Below are 12901 nucleotides of genomic sequence, written 5' to 3'. Positions count from 1 at the left end.
CAGGAACTGCATGGAGGGGATATCCAGCTGGAGGACAGGACCCCAGGGAGGACTCCCTCTAGGGGTAACTGGGAGCTGAACTCTTAAGAAGGCTAAGTGGTAGCCCGGTCCCCTGGGGAGATGGGGGAGGGGGGGCGGTGCGGCAGTTCATATTGGCCTGGGGACATATGGGCTGGAGCTGGCCAGGGGCCTCCAGTATCCGTGAAGGATTCCTGTTCTTCTCAGATGGACTCCGGGAGCTCCCGGCCGGGGGAGCAGAACCCGACCGAGGCAGGGGCAGAGCGGGAACTGCGGTGGGTGGAGCTGAGCTCAGAGGAGGCCCTGGGAGCCCAGACAGAGGGGCCCAGCGCCCCACAAGCCTGGGGGCGCCTGCTGCAAGCCGTGTGGAGGGGTCACCCGGGCCTGGTGACAAAGCTGCTGCGTCAAGGGGCCAGTGTGGAGGAGAGGTGAGCCCCGGGGCCGCTCCGAGAATCTTTACCGGGGTGGAGGAGGTGGCAGGGGCCCCTTCACTGAGCGAGGGAGGCGGGGCGGCAAGGGCGCCTCTACCCGCAGGCCCGCCCTGGTCCACGCCACCCTCGCCGCCCGCAGGGACCGCGCAGGCAGGACCCCGCTCCACCTGGCCGTGCTGCGCGGCCACGTGCCCCTGGTGCGCCTGCTGCTGCAGCGCGGGGCCGCCGTGGGAGCCGCCGACCGCGCGGGGCGCACCCCGCTGCACGAGGCCGCCTGGCACGGCCACTCGCGGGTGGCGGAGCTGCTGCTGCAGCGCGGGGCCCCGGCCGCGGCGCGCTCGCGGGCCGGCCTCACGCCGCTGCACTGGGCCGCCGCGCTGGGCCGGACGCTGCTGGCCGGGCGCCTGTTGGGCGCGCCGGGCCCGGGCCCCGCGGCGGCGGACGCGCGCGGCTGGACCGCGGCGCACTGGGCGGCCGCGGGCGGCCGGCTGCCGGTGCTGGAGCTGCTGCTGGCGGCGGGCGGCGCGGGCCCGGACGGCGCCCTGCTCGTGGCGGCCGCGGCCGGGCGCGGGGCGGCGCTGCGCCTGCTCCTGGCGCGCGGGGCCCGGGTGGACGCCCGGGACGGCGCGGGGGCCACAGCGCTCGGCATCGCGGCGAGCCTGGGCCGCACGCAGGTACGTTCCGGCCCGGCTGCGGGGAGGGCGCGGACAGGCGGGCCCCCCCGGACAGACCGAGCGAGACTGGAGGGCGGGAGGGGCGGCGGGGAGGGGCTGCCGGGGCCCTGAAGGCAGCCTTGATTGCGTGTCTCTCGGAGGCCCGGGGAGGACGCCTGGGGGCGGGGGTCGGGGGGGGGGGAACGGGGAGGGCATTCGGACTTTATTCTGGTGACCGGCAGCAACGAGTATGTATTGAGCACCAGGAGTGTGCTTGAGTCCAGCGGGTCCCTAGGCAGCGGGGAGGGGGGGAGCCGGCTGCTTAGTCTTGGGTTTTGGCTGAGAAGTTCCAAGTGGATGTGTTGGAGTAGAGCCCCTTCAGACCGGCAGAGGTGCTGGCTCATTCTTACCAAGCGGGGAAGCGGCATTGAGAAAGAGGCTGCTAGGTCGGGGAGGCCAGATGAGGTGTGGGTCAGACAAAAGCTGTGTGGCCCCAGCCCCTCACCTGCCCGGGCCAGTCCCTGTCCTCTCCTTCCCTCCTCTTCCAGGACATGGAGGTGCTGCTTGACCGTGGGGCAGATCCCAGCCTCAAGGACAGGCACAGTCGCTCTGCACTCCACAGGGCTGCTGCTGGTGGACACCTGCCCGCTGTCCAGCTGCTAGTGGCCTGGGGAGCGGAGCTGGATGCTGGAGACTCACTGGGCCTCACGCCACTGCACCACGCCGCTCGGGGAGGCCATGCAGAGGTTGCCAGCCACCTCCTAGACAGGGGAGCGCAGGTCAATGCTGCTGGGTGGCTCCACAAGACCCCCCTTCACCTTGCCATGGAGCACGGCCACGGCCCCACCGCAGAGCTCCTGCTGAGCCGAGGGGCTAGCCCCACCTTGAGGACACAGTGGGGTGAGGTGGTCCGGGACCTGGTGTCCGAGGGGGCCTGCCCCAGGCGCTGCTCACCCTTTGCAGAGAGTAGGAGTGGGAGGGGCACATAGCCCCAGAGGCCCTGAGCTGGGCAGAAGGCTCCAGGCTCCCACAGCCTTCCGAGCGTGCCAGGCTCCTCTCTTCTGGGCCGAGACTGCCTGCCTGGACAGAGGGGAGGACAGCTGAGAGGTTCCTGGAAGAGAAGGGGGGCAGTGGCTTGAGCTCCAGTAATGGGCCTGGGACTGCCCCACTGCCCCCTAGGGGGCACATCACCCCTGCAGCACTCGTTAGCAGAGAGATTGAGTTGTGGCAACAGATTTGACTAAAACCTGACAGTGTCCCCTGGGTCCATCATGGGGTTGTCACTCTCAGCTGCTCTGTACATGGGGATTATCTTCCTGTGTTTTGTTAGATCCGATATTTGTCTGTTGGCACCCATGTGCCATGGGCTGTTGGCCCCAGCTGTTTCCATCTCCCCTGTGATCGAGCCTGTACTCAGAACTGCTGTCCTCTCTCCACACTCAGTTGATATTCCCCCTGTCCTAAATTATCTAGGGTCAGGTACCTGTCAACTAGGGACAGGCCCCATGCACCAACGACCACTGGGATTATCCAACCAGTCAATTCTAAACTGCTTTCCTTGCCCTGCCTTGCCTTTCCTGTGGGAGCCCCAATAAAGGCTCTGGCCGGAGCTTTCCCCTTGCTCCCGCTTTTGCCTCCAGAGGACACTGGTGCCTCTCCCTGCGGCCCTGTAGGGCACGGTGTGCCCTCTTCTCTCAGGAAATGCAGGTAATAAGAAATGTACTTTCAATGGCATCAGCCTCTCCCTGTCATCACTCAGCCGTCTCCATAAATTAAAACTCCTGCGGTAGAATTGAAACAGAGGAACGCTTGTCTCTGACTGTCCACCTCTGTATCCTCATGGAAAAATCACCACCATTGTTCGATTTAAAACTATAATTTTCCTGAGAGAACATCTTTTTCAACGTTTATTTATTTTTGGGACAGAGAGAGACAGAGCATGAACGGGGGAGGGGCAGAGAGAGAGGGAGACACAGAATCGGAAACAGGCTCCAGGCTCTGAGCCATCAGCCCAGAGCCTGACGCGGGGCTCGAACTCACGGACTGCGAGATCGTGACCTGGCTGAAGTCGGACGCTTAACCGACTGCGCCACCCAGGCGCCCCGAGAACGTCTTTTTCAAAAAAAATCTTTTTTTAATGTTTTACTTTTGAGAGAGAGAGCGAGAGAGCGAGCGCGCACAAGCTGGGGAGGGGCACAGAGAGAGGGAGACACAGAATCTGAAGCAGTCTCCAGGCTCCAAGCTGTCAGCACAGAGCCTGATGTGGGGCTTGAACCCACGAACCATGAGATCATGACCTGAGCTGAAGTCGGATGCTTAACCGACTGAGCCACCCAGGCGCCCTGAGAGAACAGCTTTATAGGACAGATTTCATTTTTGAAAAGTGAGAGTTGTGCCAAATTAGTGCCCCTGCCATGGAAGTGTTTGGATTTACATCTAGGGCAACAGGAAGCCTTGAGGGAATTTGTGTGAATACGACGTGGTCTGATCTGCTCAGGAGCCTGCCGTGTACAGAGTGGATTGTATCTGGGGAAGGAAGATACAGGGAAACCAGTGAGATGGTGGCATGTTAGCGGGGGTGGGATAAGCCTCAACATCAGACTGATTCTGTGGGAAGAGCCCCCTGGACTTGCTGGCAGGTTGGGCATGGGGGGCCAGGGAGACGGAAATAACAATGACTCCTAGTGAGACCTAGGCCTGGGGTGGAGGGTGGGTGGTAGGCTTTTTACTACGTGAGGAGGGCAGACACCCAGGAGATGAGAAGGGGGGAAGGGGGGGCCGGAGGGACGTCTTCAGGATCCTCAGTGAAGATGGTTTTCAGAGAGGTGCAGGATGGCCCTACACGCGGCTGGCCGGCACAGCCTGTGGGCTCTACCTTCAGAGCACACTGGGCACCCAACTGCCTCTGACCTCCTCCACTGTGTCTACCATGGCCAAGCCTCGCCTGGAACGTCATGTTGCCCCAGCCAGGCCAGCTTCGAGCCTAACCGGTCTCCCTGTTTGAGCCCTTGTCTCCCTGCAGTCTGTTTGCAAAACGGCAGCTCTGAGATTATTTAATAAGTTGGATGATGCCCGTAATGACTTCACCTTTCACGAGTGTGAAAAACAAATGTGTCATATTGACGCGTTCAGATGCCCTAGTAACCTCACCCAGCTCCCATACTCTCTCTACAATGTGATTTCCATGTTTCTCCCACGAAAATTAATAACAGAAAACCTCACTAAAATGTAGTTAGGAGGTTCGGTCAGGGGAGCTCTCACACCTCCCACTCCTCATCAACTGCTGACCGAACAAGAAGAGAGGGACTTTGCAGGTGGAGGCTACTTCATGACCCCAGCTGAAGAAAAAAGGATTTTCTCATCTCCCCAGCAACAGCTCAGCCAATGAGAAGCCATTATACTTCAAACTCTCAGTTTACTCCGGTGGACTTTTTGTTTGCAAGTTCCTCCAACTGCCACTTTCCTCTAGAAACCAGTCGCGTGTGGTTGTCGCTCCAGATTTTCCAGTAGTTTCCCTGTCCCGGATTGTAATTTTCTTCTATTCTCAAATAAACCTATTTTTTTTTTTGCTGGTAAAACTGACCATTTTGTTTTTAATATTAACACTACCATCCAGAGTTGGAGTCAGTGCCTCTGCCCCTTGACGTTGAGTGAACTTTTGTGACTATTCAAGCTGCCAGAGTACTGCTGAAATGATGCTGTGTGGCCCTACAGGGTGGGCCGAGAAGGCGATAAGGCATCCGCACCACCTTGCGCTTCAGCCACCATGCAGGGAATGACTGCCCTGAAGCCACCATGCTGTGAGGAATCCCAAATGCAGCATGGTAGCCAGAACATCAAAGTCCTTACATGACCAAGGTCCTACACATCCTCACCAACTTCCATCTCCTGCCTCTGATTTGCTCGCTTTGATTCAGGGGTCCCTGGGATTCTCATTTGCCCCACCCCCACCACATTGTTTTTTGTTTTTTTTGTTTTTAAGTTTTAATTTAATCTCTACGTCCACCGTGGGGCCCAGCCCAAACTCCTGACCATGAGATTGAGGCACATGTTCCACCAACTGAACCAGCCAAGCACTCCCAACATTTTTGCTGTTGTTGACCTTACCAGGTGCTCTCCTGCCTCTAGTCCTTTACACCTGCTGGCTCCTCTGCCTGGCAAACTCTTCCCACAGATATCTGCTTGGCTCAATCAGTCACTTCCTTCTTAACACTACTCTCTCACTGCACCCTCTAACACTATTTAAATTTGCACCTCCCAAAGGGGAAAGCTCTTCTTTAAGTAGAGTGCCAATAACTATAGGAAGAACGATGGGGTCAGAAAATTAGCAATGAATATTCCCACGAATGAATGCAAATTAAAAAGTTTTTAAATGTCTATTTATTTTTGAGAGACAGCGCACAAGCAGGGGAGGGGCAGAGAGGCAGAGAGAGAACCCAAGCAGGTTCCAGGCTCTGAGCTGTCAGCACAGAGCCCAACTCGAACTCACAAGCCTCAAGATCATGACCTGAGCCGAAGTCAGCTGCTTAACTGACTGAGCCACCCAGGCGCCCCAGGAGTTATTCTTCCCAGGAAGAATAATCTTAAAATGGAAAAAAACTGTGGTTAAGCAACTGACTTTGGCTCTGGTCACGATCTCACGGTTCATGGGTTAGAGCCTTGCTTCCGGCTCTGTGCTGACAGCTCTGAGCCTGGAGCCTGCTTGGGATTCTGTGTCTCCCTCTCTCACTGCCCTCTTTTGCTCTCTCTCTCTCTCTCTCTCACACACACACACACACACACTCTAAAATAAACATTAAAAATAAAAAAAATTTTTGAAAAAACTGTAAACAGTTGGTACTATGGGGTAAAATACCTTGGGGAGTTAGAAGTAGTCTTGCAACTTTTCTGTAATTTCAAAAGTTACAAAGAAAAAAAGGGAAGGGGCGCCTGGGTGGCTAAGTCAGCTAAGCACCGACTTCCGCTCAGGTCATGATCTGGCTGGCTGCTGGTTGGGCTGGAGCCCTGCGTGGGGCTCTGTGCTGACAGCTCTGAGCCTGGAGCCTGCTTGGGATTCTGTGTGTCCCTCTGCCCCTCCCCTGCTCGCTCTCTCTCTCTCAAAAACAAACATTAAAAAAATTTTTAAGTTACAAAGAAACTTCATGCTCCCATTCTGCCCCCCCCACTTCATTATTTTTCAAATTAATGGTAATATAGTGGTAAAATATACATAAAATTTACCATTTCGTTTCAATTTTAGTATATGTACTGCTGAAGTGAGCACCCATTTTGACCATCTTAAAGTGGACAATTCCATGGCGTTTAGCATCTTTACAACATTACGCAACCGTCACCAGTATCCAGTTGCAGAACATTTCATCACCCCAAAAGGAAAACGTGCCCACGGGCGGCCACTCCCCATCTCCACCCCCCCACTCCACCCTGCCACCTTTCCGCTTATTCTGGGCATTTCCTACGAGTGGAACCATTAACGTTTCCTTTCTCCACCGCCCCTTCCGCGTCCGACGCGCTGCCCTGTAAAGACTGGGAGCCCCACCCCCTCGGCGGCAGCCAGCCCCCGCGGAGGGCGCTCCGCAGCAGCGCGTCCGAGCCCCCAGCGACGCGAACTGTCACGCGCGGGAACGCGCACAAGACTCGGCCCGCGGGTGAGGGCTCTGGGAGCGCTCGCGGCGCCCCGGAAGTCCCCGCCGGGCCGCCGACCCGGAAGCGCTCGGGCGCGGCCACCGCTTCCGCCGAGGGCGGTGCGGCGCGTGCGCGGCCGGGCGCGGGCGCCGGCCGGTGGGTGCCATGGTCTTCCTCGGCGCGCCGCTGTGGCTGCGGAGCCGCCTCACTGACCGCTACTGGCGGGTCCGGGAGGTGCTGCAGCACGCGCGGGTGAGTCGGCCGCGCACGCCCCGCGTCCGCCGCGTCTCCTCCCGGCCCGGGGCGCGCTGACCAGCCTCCTTTTCCGTTTCTTCACCCAGCACTTTCGGGGAAGGAAGAATCGGTGCTACCGGCTGGCGGTCAGAGCGGTGACCAGAGCGTTTGTGAAATGCACGAAAGCGCGAAGACTGAAGAAGCGGAACATGAGGACAGTAAGCGCGGGCCCGGGGAGGCTAGGCTTGGTCGGCCCCTCCCTCCCTCCCTCCCAACCCTTCCTCGTGGCGCCAGGAGAGCCGCGGTCGCTGCAGGGAGGAGGCTGGACTCTCCGCCGTCTGAGAGCCATTTCGAACCCAGCGAGACAGGCCTCTGGGTCCTGACCCTCTCCGCCCCCCACCCCCCATCCCGCCTTAGGGGATGGCTTCTCCGTCCTCAGTACCACCGCCGGTCTCCTCGTTTCTGTTTCTCTCGCTTCAGATCTTTTTTTAATGTTTATTTTTGAGACAGAGACAGAGTGTGAGCAGGGAAGGGACAGAGACAGGGGGAGACAACAGAATCCGAAGCAGGCTCCAGGCTCTGAGCTGTCAGCGCAAAGCCCCACGCGGGGCTCGAACTCGGAACCGGGAGGTCATGACCTGAGCCCAAGTCGGAAGCTTAACCGACTGAGCCCCCCCCCCAGGCGCTCCTGTTTCTCTCACTCCACGTCCGAAACCCGGCAAATTCTGGCCACCCCACGGACCGAATCTGGGATGTCCGGGAGCTCACCTTCTCCCCACCCACGCCCACTTGGGCCCGTGTCAAAGCTTCCTTGCCCCCTCCCTCCTTCCACCAGCCACCATTGTAGTCTCTACTGCTCCCATCTCTCCTCTGCTTAAAACCCTGTGGTGGCTTCTCACCACACCCCTAATGAAAGTCGCCCCCAGGCCGACTCGGTTACTGAGACCTTGTCCCTGGCCACCCCGTGTGGCTCACCTGCCCCAGGGCCACTCTTGGCTTCCCATGCGCATCTGGAGGAGGCCAAGCCTGCTTCCTCACAGGCTGTTTGCGCTTACGGTTGGTTTCTTGGTTTCTTCTGCGTCCTGGGTCCCGCTTCACTGCCTGCGGTGGGCGTCCCTAAATTTCGTGCACTTAGCATCCAATATACCACAAATTTGACTTGATTGGTTATTGCTCCCAGCCCCCAAATGTAAGTATTAGGAGGGAGCTTTGTGTTCTTTTGAATTCTGTAATCTCCTGCCTAGATCACGAACACTTTGCAAATATTGCCTGAATGAATAAGGGAGAGGGGAGAATTCTGACCCTTTAAAATCGGAAATGCCCCATTAACTGCAGGTTAGGATCACAGCATGATAGACTATCCCTGCACATGATGGCCTGGTGTGCAGGAGTGGCCTCTGCATCCCAGCTATGTTCTTTGTGTCTTTTATTTTCTCAGAATGGTAAGGTGGTGCTTCCCGTGACCTTGTGGGTATCTGGCCAGGCCACATTGCTGCTCATGGGAGCAGAGGTTCTCCTCGTGGGGTGGGGGCCCAGTACCGCAGCAGCCTCACATAGGAACATGGTAGCAGTGTAGACTCGCAGGCCCCACCGCACCCACTGAATCAGAAACTCTGGAGGTGGGGCCTAGAAATCTGTTTTAACACACCTCCAATAATTCTGATGCACGTTCAAACTTTAGAACCACTGAAGTAAAAGAAGAAAATGGACTTGAGTACCATATTAAGATTGAGTAAAGAATGCCTTAAGAATCTAATCCCCCCTCTTTTTAAGATTAAAAAAATAATAACAAAAGCAAAGGTAAAAAAGATTTATTTTTAGAGTAATCGGTACACCCAACGTGGGATTAAAACTCACAACCCCAAGGTTGAGAGTTGCATGCTGTACTGAAGGAGCCACCCAGTTGCCCCACAATCCAAGCCCTTGTTTAACAGACCAGGTTTGTTGTTGATGCAGAAACTTCCACATCACTCTGACTTACCTTCCAGATCATTCTGAACCTAACCAGCCTTGATTTCCCTGCAGTTTTCAGACCTTTTGCTGTGCCTGGAACCTACCCTGCTGCTGCCTGCCAGGAGGGTCCTCTGTGATGCTTCTCCCTCCCTCCAGCCCTGCCCCTCCCTCAAGACCGTTTTCCATCCCTCTCCGTGAAGCTTTCACCTCAAGTTTTTCATCCCCACCTGGTAGCACTGATCTCAGTGGCTGTTGTAGCTCATTGGTGTGTATCTTTTGTACACTGAGCTGTGTCTGCCACAGAATCTTTTGCTTATTTTTGTCTTCTCGGGGCCTAAAAATGTGTATTGAATTAGTGCTTTATACTGTGGGACTTTCCTATTTATCACTTAGAAGCTTGCATTTGAACGAGGAGCATCAGCGTTTGCTGGCTGACTGTACTACAGCCCAGTGTGCCTGAATAGAAAGCACTGCTTTTTTTCTATTTTAATCTTTTTTTAAGTTTACTTATTTTGAGAGAGAGCACAAGCAGGGGAGGGGCAGAGAGAGAGAGAATGCACTTGCTATCAGTGCAAAGACCGACATGGGGTTTGAACTCATGTACTGGGAGTACTGTGAGATCATGACCTGAGCCCAAACCAAGAGTCCGATGCCTAACTGACTGAGCCCCTCAGGCACCGCAATTTTCCTATTTACTTTTGCAAAAAAAAGTTTACGTTGAGTTTTAGTTGACTCAGAACCTTTGCTGGGAGTTGTGGAGGTAATGCACAGCCAGGTCTTTTTTAAATTTTATCTTATTTTTATTAAAATGTTTTAATGTTTATTATTTTTGAGAAAGAGACAGAGTGCGAGCAGGGGAGAGGTAGAGAGAGAGGGAGACACAGAATCTGAAGCAGGCTCCAGGATCTGAGCTGTCAGCACAGAGCCTGACACGGAGCTTGAACTCACGAACCATGAGATCATGACCTGCACGGAAGTCAGACACTTAGCTGCCTGAGCCACCAACGTGCCACTAGTTTTTTTTAATTAAAAAAAAAAGTCATAGAGAAGAGAGCGTGCGCGCGCGAGTGGGGGAGGGGCAGAGAGGAGACAGAATCCGAAGCAGGCTCCAGACTCTGAGCTGTCAGCACAGAGCCTGATGCAGGACCTGAACCCACAAACCTCAAAATCACGACTAGAGCCGAAGTCAGACACCAAACTGACTGAGCCACCCAGGCGCCCCTGGACAACTAGCTCTTAAGCATCTCGATGTTTTCTTGTTTCAGCTTTGGATTAATCGAATTACAGCTGCCTCCCAGGAACATGGCCTGAAGTACCCAGCATTCATTGTCAATTTAATTAAGGTACGGTTGAGGACATGGTCTGTTGAGATCTACAGAAAGTGGCCCAACTGGTGTGGTCCAGTACAACGGGCAGCAGAGTGTCAGCCCCCTGCCGAGTTCTCAGGTTGGAGTTTTGGCAAGTTTAGGGACTCCTCACAATGGCTTCGTCTTTGCCTGGCTGGTAGCAGAACTGGAAGTAGGGCAGTTGGTACCAGGACATGAGCCCTCATGTTTCCCCATCAAGAGAAGCAGCGGAAAACTTGGCTTTACTTTAAAGTGTAACTTCAGAGTTTTACACCGAAAGATTTCCGATGAGGAAGCAGATGAATTTGAAACTCCTGGTGTGAAACAGTAGGGTGGTGGTCTTGGGCAGGAGAGATTAAACATGTGTCACAAAATCTTGGTAATTGTTGAATCTAGTGATTATGCTAATCCCTCTCCTTTTGTTTGCATTTAATTTTTTTTTTAAAGGGGATTGGGTGTCATGCGTCTAGCGTGTAGCACGCCCTGCCTTTGGTACTTTGCAAGGATCCTCATGCGTGACATCCCCGTTTTACTGACAAGGAGCTAAGGCTCAGGACGGACTATGCCCAGGGCACACAAGGCCCAGGTAGCGGAGGAGCCACCCCTGCATAGTTGGGTTGATCCGCAGGATTATCCTTTCTTTTGCTCTTCAAGTTCGTCAGTTTTCAGAAGTCACCTGCAGGTTTACCCGATAGGTGGGAATTGAGAATGCCTGGTTTTGTTCCTGACTCCGTGCTCCCATCTCACGTACTTCTCTGTGTCTCATTTCATCGTAGAATGAGAATTGTGATATCCTCTTTGAAGCTGACTTAAAGGGCTACCCCAGGCCAGCAGTCATAGCTCTGTCTGGGTGATGGCCGTTGACCCTAAACAAGGTTTTTGTTAGTTTGGTTTCTGTTTTTTAATTTTTGAAAGGGAGTGTGAGCGAAGGAAGGGGCAGAGAAAGAGGGGGACAGAGGATCTGAAGCTAGCCCCTCGCTGACAGCAGTAAGCCCAGTGCAGGGCTAGAACTCACGAACTATGGGATCATGACCTGAGCTGAAGTTGGACGCTCAACTGAGTCACCCAGGTGCCCGCCTAAACAAGGTTCTTAACTCCATGGCTGGCACCAGGACTGGGTGCCGGCATTCTTGTCCACATACATCACCTCTTGCAGCGATGCCTTCCCTTGTCCTAGTCCACATTTATCCTCCAGCATCCTGCTTTGATAGGATTGGCCCTGTGCTCTCCACCTCCTCAAACAGACCATGTGTCCCAGGACAGAGGCCGCCCTGGAGCCATGCAGGATGTGCTTAGCAGCAGAGACCATAGGACTCTCAGCTGCATTCAGTCTTGCTGCTTTTCACTGAAACACACTTCCGATGCTGACACAGGATTTGATTTTCTTCCCAGTGCCAGGTGGAGCTCAACAGGAAAGTGCTCGCGGATCTAGCCGTCTATGAACCAAAGACTTTTAAATCTTTGGCTGCTTTGGCCAAAAGGAGGCGACAGGAAGGATTTGCTGCTGCCCTGGGGGATGGGAAAGAGCCCGAAGGCGTATTTTCCAGAGTGGTGCAGGATTGCTGAGCGGGATTCCGACATGCATGCTTTCTGCATGCTCTTTGTAGCGGAGTGTCTTAGGAAAAGGTTTTTCCCCCTGATGATCACAGCAGCTAAAATAGGAGCTAAAAACTACTTGTCAACAGTGTGTGATCAGCAATTATATTAATTTGCATTTTAGTAAAAGGCGTGTAAGGCCTCTTCTTCCCTCATTGAGACAGATAAATAAAGCTTGTGTGGTGTGGTGTTCAGTGTTCTGAGTTGTGTTCTCTGGTATAAGCACACGTGCTATGGGTGCCCCGTGGGAGATGCCAGGTTGAGGGGTTCAACTGAGCCTGTGCTTCCTCTCGGAGCCTGAGATCTCCTGTGGGTAGTCTGTTCAGAACTCAAGCCTCAAAACCCCACTCTGACCCTGCCCAGGCTTAACCTTGTCTTCTACCCTTCCAGCCCTCCCCTTGTCTTCAGTTTCCAGCAGGGACCATGGTGCTCAGCTCTTGGGCCACCCTGAGTGCCAGTTTCAATTTCCCTGCTTGCTTCCTCACTCTCCAGCCCAGTAAGAGCAGCAAGCTGGGTGGCTCTCCCTAAGCACAAAGTCAAGCCCAGAACAGGTTCCCAACATGCCAGCTACCTTGATGAGGAAGAACTCACCGCAGCTCTAACTCTGCACGTCCCTTATGTCCGTCCACTGCTGACTGCTGCCTTGCAGGTGTATCTGCCTCCCTGCTCAGGCCCAGGTCCCTCCGGTTACCCTCTTGGCGAGCAGACGCCACCCTCAGCCTCTCTTGCATGTATTTCACATTTCCCTCTTGGCCAGCTCTCTTCTCCACCTCTTGCTTCCTGCCACTGGGTCTACAGTCGGCCCCATCAGGCGTAGGCAGCTCTCACCAAAGCCATCAGGAACCCAAATCCAACAGATACAGTCAGCACTTGACCCCCCCAAGGACCGTGGACTCCCTCCCCTCTTCCCACGCAGTCTCCCTTTGCCCTCTGCCTCACCCTCCCACACGCTCCAGCCCAGGGGAGTTCTTCAGGTCCACAGTAGCAGCGGCTGTCTGCATTTACCTGGCAATGTACACCTGCCTACCCAGACTGGGCATCCACCTTG

General features: G+C 55.1%; 2 protein-coding genes across 2 annotated transcripts; both read left to right on the top strand.

Annotated features, from left to right (window-relative positions):
- The first annotated feature begins 108 nt into the window (after positions 1-108).
- Positions 109-2994, top strand: ANKRD65 (ankyrin repeat domain 65). Its single transcript, XM_023257931.2, has 3 exons — positions 109-446; positions 589-1123; positions 1651-2994. The coding sequence occupies exons 1-3, from the start codon at positions 121-123 to the stop codon at positions 2089-2091; spliced, it is 1302 nt and encodes a 433-aa protein (XP_023113699.1). The 5' UTR covers positions 109-120; the 3' UTR covers positions 2092-2994.
- Positions 2995-6814: 3820 nt separating this feature from the next.
- Positions 6815-12047, top strand: MRPL20 (mitochondrial ribosomal protein L20). Its single transcript, XM_023257930.2, has 4 exons — positions 6815-6976; positions 7066-7176; positions 10177-10254; positions 11650-12047. Exons 1-4 carry the CDS (start codon positions 6890-6892, stop codon positions 11821-11823), a joined length of 450 nt encoding a protein of 149 aa, XP_023113698.1. The 5' UTR covers positions 6815-6889; the 3' UTR covers positions 11824-12047.
- The last annotated feature ends 854 nt before the right edge of the window (positions 12048-12901 follow it).

The sequence above is a fragment of the Felis catus genome, chromosome C1, assembly GCF_018350175.1.
Source record: "Felis catus isolate Fca126 chromosome C1, F.catus_Fca126_mat1.0, whole genome shotgun sequence".
Lineage (NCBI taxonomy): Eukaryota > Metazoa > Chordata > Mammalia > Carnivora > Felidae > Felis > Felis catus.
The sequence above is the reverse complement of the archived record's forward strand: the minus strand, read 5'-3'. Positions and strand labels throughout refer to the sequence as shown.

Bases quoted from the DNA above. Each gene is read 5' to 3' on its own strand.
- ANKRD65 (XM_023257931.2), top strand. From the start codon at position 121: ATGGGGGAGGGGGGGCGGTGCGGCAGTTCATATTGGCCTGGGGACATA. The intron at 447-588 runs GTGAGCCCCGGG...CGCCGCCCGCAG, and splicing joins GGGGCCAGTGTGGAGGAGAG to GGACCGCGCAGGCAGGACCC. The intron at 1,124-1,650 runs GTACGTTCCGGC...CTCCTCTTCCAG, and splicing joins CGAGCCTGGGCCGCACGCAG to GACATGGAGGTGCTGCTTGA.
- MRPL20 (XM_023257930.2), top strand. From the start codon at position 6,890: ATGGTCTTCCTCGGCGCGCCGCTGTGGCTGCGGAGCCGCCTCACTGAC. The intron at 7,177-10,176 runs GTAAGCGCGGGC...TTCTTGTTTCAG, and splicing joins AGAAGCGGAACATGAGGACA to CTTTGGATTAATCGAATTAC. The intron at 10,255-11,649 runs GTACGGTTGAGG...TTTTCTTCCCAG, and splicing joins TCATTGTCAATTTAATTAAG to TGCCAGGTGGAGCTCAACAG.